At 40.5% G+C, this 8,605-nt stretch overlaps 2 protein-coding genes across 2 annotated transcripts in view; both read left to right on the top strand.

Moving 5' to 3' along the window:
* LOC310935636 (zinc finger MYM-type protein 4-like) overlaps window positions 1-4,480 on the top strand; it is a 12,340-nt gene extending 7,860 nt beyond the window's left edge. Inside the window, 9 exon segments of the mRNA XM_083899569.1 lie at window positions 648-873; window positions 963-1,193; window positions 1,293-1,402; window positions 1,489-1,660; window positions 1,974-2,125; window positions 2,212-2,326; window positions 2,417-2,665; window positions 2,865-2,994; window positions 3,724-4,480. Of these exon segments, the coding sequence (XP_083755695.1) occupies window positions 648-873; window positions 963-1,193; window positions 1,293-1,402; window positions 1,489-1,660; window positions 1,974-2,125; window positions 2,212-2,326; window positions 2,417-2,665; window positions 2,865-2,994; window positions 3,724-3,964 (1,626 nt within the window). The 3' untranslated portion in view covers window positions 3,965-4,480.
* A 2,096-nt stretch (window positions 4,481-6,576) lies between these two features.
* On the top strand, window positions 6,577-8,595 carry LOC310935637 (histone-lysine N-methyltransferase set-1-like; the record flags this gene model as incomplete). Its single annotated transcript, XM_083899570.1, has 6 exons — window positions 6,577-6,686; window positions 6,851-7,010; window positions 7,133-7,325; window positions 7,657-7,695; window positions 8,009-8,218; window positions 8,548-8,595. The coding sequence occupies exons 1-6, from the start codon at window positions 6,578-6,580 to the stop codon at window positions 8,593-8,595; spliced, it is 759 nt and encodes a 252-aa protein (XP_083755696.1). The 5' UTR covers window position 6,577.
* Window positions 8,596-8,605: the final 10 nt, after the last annotated feature.

The following is an 8,605-nucleotide window of genomic DNA, read 5'->3' on the forward strand; positions in this document are numbered from 1 at the left end:
GTTTTAAATTCAATGTGTTTATATTGAGGACAGTTGGGGTTTGAGGGTTTGATATTGTTATCTGCCTCAGAAATCAGAATTACAGCCTGAAATCAGACTTATTTGATATTTACGTCTCTAAAATTAATCCATACACTACCGTTCAAAAGTTTGGGCTCACCTATACAATTTTTGTTGTGTTTTTCATTAAAAGTCACACTTTTATTCATCAAAATAGTTGCAAAATGAAAAGAAAATATAGTCAAGACATTGACAAGATTAGAAATAATGATTTTTATTCAAAATAATAATTTTGCCCTTTCGTCAAAGAACCAGCAAAACTGTTTTCAGCTGTACTAACATCATTGCACAAGGGTTTTCAAGGTATTTCTAATCATCCAATAGCCTTCTTATGTGATTAGCAAACACAATGTACCATTAGAACACAGGTTTTTAATGGAATATGTACATTGGTGTATAGAGGCCCATTTCCAGATGTTTGCTGCTAGAATAGTCGTTTACCACATTAACTATGTATAGAGTGTATTTCTGATTCACTTAATGTTATTTTCAGTGAAAAAAGTGATTTTCCTTCAAAAATAAGGAAATTTCTAAGTGACCCCAAACTTACTACTTAATACTCCACTCCACTCACCTGCCTCCCACAGGTGCCTGTACCCATCCTCCTTCCTGTGACAATGAACAACGCTGAGCGCATCATAGACACCATCAAGGAGATCAAGGAGAAGATCCCGTCAGACCCTTTCGAGGCTGAGCTCATCCTCATGGCAGAGATGGTGGCAGAGCAATCGGAGGCGAGCAACAAAGACGACAAACCAAAGGCCAAAGTGGTGGAGAAGAAGACGGAGAGACGTGAAGCACCTGCGCCAGATGGTGGGGGAGACGTTTTTTGTTTCAGGACACTCGATGAACAGTTCAGCACCGTGCTGGTCTTCATCATTGCCCTGTTTTCACTCTTACAGACCACAACAGTAACTACAGCGACGACTTGGATACAGAGGAATTGGCCAGTTTTCTCAACAACTGGGAGGAAAACTCCTCTGACGCGGGAATCAGGACGCCGAGTCGACAGTGCACACAAGAGAAGCTCAACCCGATGGTCGATGTTGCTGTCGGTCTCCACAATGAGCCTTACTCTGAGCCCACACCTCCAGTGCCGCCTCCCATGGACATAGAAGCTGACTTCACAGTCGGTGAGGAGATCTCTACGCTCCTTGTTTTCAGAGTTTATTTGAAAGCTTTTTTTTGTGACACCAGCTTGTTTTTGATGTTTCCCGCACTGAAATGATCAGACACTCTGGAGAGGATGGCCCTGCTGAGAGAGCGTTCCCAGCAAACTCCGAGTCCTCCGCCAGCAGCCTCGCGACGAAGACAGGCGCCCAGGAAAGCCCGAGACAAGAGGGTAAGTTTAATCTAGATTTGGTTCCATGTGTGGATTTATAGTTATACTACTTTTTTTAAGCCACCTATCTCGCTGCTTTCTCCAAGGGTCGTAAGCGATCATCTAAAGTGTCTGAAGCGGCGTCTCAGAAAGGCTCTTCCAAAACGTCTGTGGCCTTAGAAACACCGAAACTGCAGAGTCAGTATGGAGTCGACGCCTGGAAGCGATGGATCCAGTGGAGACAAACTCAGCCTAACCTGGCAAAGCCACGCTTTGGTTGTAAGTTTCTGTTCCTTCTTTTACCTTTAATTTTTTCCATGAAGAATTGAATAGAATAGACCTTTATTGAGGTCGGAGGAGACACATTAAAATTGTAAACATAGTTAAAAGAGCAACAATGACAGAAAAAAATAGATATAGAGATATTTAGCACCATTTTATCCCCCCACCTCACTGTAATGATAATCTGGCTTTGGATTAAGGTGAATCAGTGTATTTTATCTTTTACACATTTAAAAAAAAAATATTGCTTCAAAATCAAACATGGATATCTTCAGAGATTAACTTTGAAACCCTTATATCTCAATCCCAGCGCGTCCCATGGAGTTAAAGGAGGACCTTCTCAGATGCACCACAGCTGAGCTGAGCTACGGCCTGTGCTGCTTTATCGCAGAGGTGAAACGACCAAACGGAGCACTGTACTCGCCTGACAGCCTGTTCTACCTCTGCCTCGGCATCCAGCAGGCAAGAAAAGCACTATTCTCTTGATAGTTGTACCATTGTTTTCATCACCTTTTCTAAATCTGGAGCCATTTTTCTCCCCTCCTCAGTACCTCTTTGAGAACGGTCGTGTAGAGAACGTATTCACAGACCGCTTCTACCACAAGTTCTCCACTGAGTTCACCAGTTTGCTGAAAGGCTTCAAACCTTCAATCACAGCCAATGGTGAGTCGTCTCTGTCGTCCTCATTCTGTCAGTTTATTTTGTCTTTAGCGAAGCCGTACACAGTCACATATCTTGTCTCTCTCTCTACAGGATACGTCCATTCCCGTGTGGAAGAGGAATTTCTCTGGAACTGTAAGCAGTTGGGCGCCTACTCCCCCACTGTCCTCCTCAACACGCTGCTCTACTTCTGCTGCAAGTTCTTTGGCTTCACCACGGTGGAGCAGCACCAACAGCTGTCCTTTGCCCACGTCATGCGCTGCACCAAAACAAACCTGGACAGCACCAAGACCACATTCCTGCGCTTCTACCCGCCGTTATCCACAAACGAGACAGACTCGGGTACAAATATTTAACACAGCACTTAAATGTGTGTTAAAAAGCAATTTTATGTCTCTCAAACAGATAAAGAGTGTTGTACAGTTGCTACAAAGCTGAACTTGTGGTGTTTTTCCACTGAATGTATGAGTCCAAATCTGTCCTTTGTTTTTTCTGCTAAAGATCATTTTAATCATAGCTTAATCTGCTGGTTTGTCCTCAGATTCAGAGGTTCCAGCCAAGAGGCGTAAAGAGGACGAGGGTAGTAAAGATGATATTCTGGAGATGGTGGAGAACACGGAGAACCCTCTCCGCTGTCCTGTTAGACTCTATGAGTTTTACCTCTCCAAGTGGTGAGTATCACGAAGAGCTTTTCTAGCCTTTTCAGCACCAGAGGTCCACAAGATCTCGACTAAAATCAGTAGCTAGGTTTTCATAGAAGTGCACATTTAAACCACATTTTCATAAATCTGGTAAAAGACAATCTGCATAAAAGGGGGATAATGGACCCAACTAGTGAGTATGACACACAAGGGGAAAGACGAGTGGATGAAATGGAGGAACAAGGTGGCTCCTTGAAAATCTATATGAAAATAATTTTTCAAGGCCCTGGGAAGTTATTGAAAATTATTGCTCTAAATTGACATGGGTCATTGAAATTTGCTTGAATTTTGTGCAAGAATGTCTCCCTTGTTTGTTTTACAATGCCACCTACTGTTTAATGATGTATGGAGGCTACACCTATGCAGAACAAACGTTGAGTCATAATTACTAGAGGTGATGCCTGGGAAATGCAAATTCCAATATCTCTTGCTCACCAAAGATAATTACAAAGACTGACTTGTCCGAGATCCCAAGGACAATCACTTGTCCAGATACAGAGCGCCGCTCACAAGTTGCCCTCCCATAATAAGCTGTCAAAATGAAGCACATTCGGTCCTTCATTTTGATGGAAATGGTCCTGGGAAGTCCTTGAAAAGACCTTGAATTTGATATCAACCAAGGTGTTGGAACCCTGTATTTAGCTTGTTCCGTATTTCCATCCATTAAACAAAAATGTCCTTCTTGACTGTCTCCCGCAGCTCGGAGTCAGTCAAGCAGCGCACCAACGTGTTCTACCTTCTCCCTGAGCGCTGCTGCGTCCCCAACAGCCCGCTGTGGTTCTCGTCCACCGCGCTGGACGACAGCACCATGGACGCCATGCTGACCCGCATCCTCACCGTCAGGGAGCTGCATCTCACCATGAGGACAGAGCGAGAGACTAAATCCAAAACCGACGACCCGGCTTTTATACCCAACGAGGACGAGGAGGAGTCAGAGTGACGATGGAAGAGAGATCGCAAAACAGAAAAGCAGAAAAACAGAAGTGACCTTGTATTGGTGTAGCAGCGTGTGATGGAAACGGTTGTAGATTAACTGAGAAGATCCTAGATGACTGAGCTCTTCCACAAGTCTCGCATACTGTACATGATGTGCTGAATCGTGAAAACTACCCTCCGGTTTCACAGTAAAACTCCTGCTCACCAGGATTTCACACCATATGGTTGCTTCTCATCGATAACGCTCCTTTTATTTACTTCCATCCGTTATGAGACTTTGCAACTGTGTGTTGTTGTTTTTGTTAAAGGTAAACAAGTCAACATTGAGGAGCTTAAAAGCTACGGTTAAATACAAATGAGATTTTTTTTTGGTGTTTTGTAGTGAACATCCACGCCAGGAGACGAGCTGAAAACATCTCTCTAGTTTGTGTAAAATCACCCATGAAAACCCTCTCATGTCATGATTTCAGTCCCTTCATCAAAAAACAAATGAACACTGGTGGCCAATTGTTATATTAGTGTTGTTGGAAAACATTTTGTATTCGAATATCTCATTATTTGATTTCTTTTTTCTTTTTCAGATAACTTTACTTTGAAAAGATTAAAGGTAGATTGTGTAAAAAAAATTGAGTTGTTGATTGGTGAAGTTGTCCATTGTGGGCTACTGTAAAAACATGCTGAATTAAAATGGAGGCATACATTTATGAAGAGGCTCCTTCTGAGCTAATAACGCAGGAATTCAAACAATCTGGCATTTATACACTTACAAACAAAAGTGTAATTGTGTCTTTAGTTTCTGCCAAATCAAAATGACTTCACCTAAATTTTACACACTCGACCTTAAAGTCACTCGCCTTTAAAATGAGTGAATCTGTGATTTATCATCCTTTATTTTCTTACTTTTCACCGCAGCCCTTAAAAGTTGCTGAATGTTGATCACCGTTCATGAGTAAATGTTTGGATCGATTCAAACACATTGAGTAAAATCTTCGCCGAGATTTGAATTCCATTCAGTTTTGAGGAAAAAAAATTGTATCCTTGTTGCCGAATGTGATGATGATAGCTTTTGAGTTATTATTTTGAGCATGCTGTTTCACCCAGAGCAACATCCTGACACATGGACATTTGGACAAGTTCACAGAAATAATAATAATAATAATATTAATGGAAAAACGACACTCTCCCCTCATGTACATGTTGGTTATATTAACCCCCACTTCTCTGTATAGTTTCTATTGTATGTTGTTTTTAAATAAAAAAAACTTATTCAAAACAATGTTGTCTTAACTTTTTTTTTCGCATTGAATATTTGATTTGTTTCTTAGTTTTGACAGAATATGCACAGAGCTTGACTTAAAGGATTTTACTACTCTCATACAGTAGCCAAGTATTTGTTTTGGCAAAACAACAGCCCCATCAAATATTGGTTTTAAGTGATTATTCTTCTGTTCTGTAAAGAACAAGCCATAATGGCATAATTTTGAATCAGTTCATCTTTTTTTCAAGAATAAAAGGCTCTGAATTGTGTATGGTTTTGGTGTTATTGACTAACAATTTATTTTTTATTAACTTACCTGGCTGGATATTGCTGTTACCGGGCCAGTTGTTGACCACTGCTTTATTGAGACACAGTGCTCACTACTGCCCCCTCGCGGTCAAAATTAAACCGAAAATCTGATTCGCTGCTTCTTGTGTCAGTCAGTGACGTCACACTCAGTGATTGGTCGTCGGTGGCCGCCGCGCGCTGCGGATGATGGGACGTCACGCGCACGCAGGAAATTGACAACATGGGAAGATGGCCGCCTGGGAGTTAGCTGCTTAGCCTCCTCTGTAACTGTCCCTGCTTCTGCTCCACCAAACTGAAACCAAGGTAAACGGTACTGTGCGCGAAAGCGGCGCAGTCTTGTGTTGCGTGTTAATTTGCCGGAAGCAATATATGATAGTTTTCGTTTGGTGCTGTGAGCGGTTTCTGGGTAATTGGTGGGGCATGTAGTTAGCATGCTAGCAAGCATGCAGAGTAAACATCAGTCAGATATGACAACATTTCAACGAAACTCTTTAAGACCATGTCAACAACAAAGACAACAGCTGAGTGTTGTTTTTAGCATTACGATACTAATTTCAACATTATTTTCCCCTTCTTTACGCTATGCCGATGTGTGGACTCATTGTTTAGTTTTATATATATTGAGTAAGGTAACGTTAAAAATTAAATGTCTGGTGTTCTGACGATATACTGTTAAATGACAATATACTGTTTAAATAATTGTCTCTTGCAAGCCCATTCTGGTATTTCCTATGCATGACAATAATAATTATAAAAAAAATAACAGGAAAAGTTTTTATTAGAGGTAGATTAATTAATAAATGCGTGCTGAATGGAGCCACGTTTTTTTACACTTAGCATTGATGCCAATGTGCCAAATGTTGTTTACTTCCATCAACAACTTGTGTTTTACTATAAAAATGTTGTGTATTATTTACTGTACATGTCAGGAATTTTCATTTTATAGTCGGTATGTGGTTAAATATTTACGGTTAAACACATTTCACACCACAAAAACAAATGTGACTGCAGATCTCATGTTAAGTATTTTTGGAAAAATCTACAGCTGACATGGAAAAGCAAAGAAAAAAGCTCACTCCGGAGGAAGATGCCTTGGAGCACATACATGCCTGCCGAGACAAATACTTCCTGGAAGATAGGTTCATAGACTCATTTAAAGGTTGGTGGTATTGCTATTCTTAATATCTTTGGTCTTTTCACCTTATGTATGTCCAGTTTTTTTTTCTAATTACCACTGACTTCTGTAATTTCAGAGATTTAACTGCAGATCCCAGTAAAACAAGGATTATAACAAGTTCTTTTTTGTAAAATTGCTTTTTTCAGGGCGCGGACTCTTCACCCTCAGAACCATTGAATCCTCCTCTTTTGTTGTGGAATATCGTGGGAACATATTCCGTCATAAAGACACGAGGCTCAAGAAAAAACGGGACGATAAACTGAGCAGTTTTTTGTACAACTATTTATGGAAGGGGGAAAAGTGGAGGTAAGTTATCTGCTTTCTATTTGTCACTATTTAAAATATTCACTGACCTATTTTGTTAGGTTATGTACACTACATGTAAAATGAAATAGTTGGAAGTTTCATGAACAGTATTTGTCTTGCAGCATCGATGCATCGAAAGAAGATGGTTCCCTCGGACGCCTTGTGAATGATGATGACATAAGTCCCAACTGTGAGATGAGGAAAGTTGTCTATGAAGGGGAGCCACGCTTGTGTCTGTTTGCACTGAGGCAAATAGCGATCGGGGAAGAAATAACCTATAACTACGGAGATTCCCCTTATTCGTGGCGCTCAGAGGTATGGATTAGTTATTTATCTTAGCCAATGATCTGCTGTACTCAATATTTACTAGACACATAAAACTAAGAGAGAGGGAGCAAAATACAAATGAGGGGCTGAGCCCCCTTATTACCCCCTCTAATTCTGGTTCTCATCAGCCAAAGTCCACTTTTAATTTTTTAATTATTTTAAGGATGAGGATGTAACTTGATAAGTATATCAATGGAGGAGCAGGAAAGACATACCATTACATATGCATTAGATTATTCTACTGTGTAATTTACTGTTCTATTTTGACTGTATTGATTCTATAATTTAATAATGATTTTATTGCCTTTTAATTCATCAGGCATCCCACTTTCGATCAAGATCATCATGGAATGAAGGGGTATGTAAATAAATACAGTCTTTATTTAAGGCTCTTATTATCTGTTTGCATTTTGTAGAAGTTTCTTTTCTGGCCTCTTGATAATTTATGCAATATTACTTATACATACACATGTACACAGACGGACAACCAAAGTTCACAAATAATCTCAGGCTGGTTACCTCGTACAAGCCCTTCAGAAAAACCTGATTTATCTCATCAATCTTGAACTCAGTAAGATAAGCTGAAGAACTTAGGGTTACATGTAATAATGTGCAAAGGTTTTGGATTTTCTCCATCATGCAACATCATGATTTCATGTTCGTATCTCCAGCCTGAGGGATCCTGCTTTGACGATGAGCTACCTGATCCTGGACCAAGTCAGCGGCATAAAATCCGAGACAAACCCTTTAATTGTTCCCAAGAGACAACAGGACCCCTGAACGAGGAAGAGGCAGATGAGTTTTCTTCAGACGCTGATGATGACAATAAGGATGAAGACTTTGTACCCAGTGAAGATGAGGACGAGCCCAAAAAACGAACTGTGGGTCAAAAAAACTATTGTTTTGTTTGTGGCAAAGGTGTGATTAAAGTTATTCGTCATCTTAAGCGACACACCGATGAGCCAGAAATAGCCAAAATTCTTGCATTGCCTAAAGATTCTGAGGAGCAAAAACTGGCACTTGCCAAATTAAAAAACCAAGGAAATTTTATACATAATCAAAAAGTGGTGAGAAATAACAGCGGGAAGGTAAAAATTGCAGGATGGCTAAATCGTAAGGTAGATCTGGACAAATATGCGCCCTGTCTTCATTGCAACGGCCTGTTTACCGCTCGAAGACTGTGGTATCATGTCATGAAATGTGCCTTTAGGAAAACATCAAACACTGGAACAGCGAGCAAGTTGTCAGCCCAGAGTGAGGCTGATCTG

This window comes from Microchirus variegatus, assembly GCF_963457635.1.
Source record: "Microchirus variegatus genome assembly, chromosome: 13".
Taxonomy (NCBI): domain Eukaryota; kingdom Metazoa; phylum Chordata; class Actinopteri; order Pleuronectiformes; family Soleidae; genus Microchirus; species Microchirus variegatus.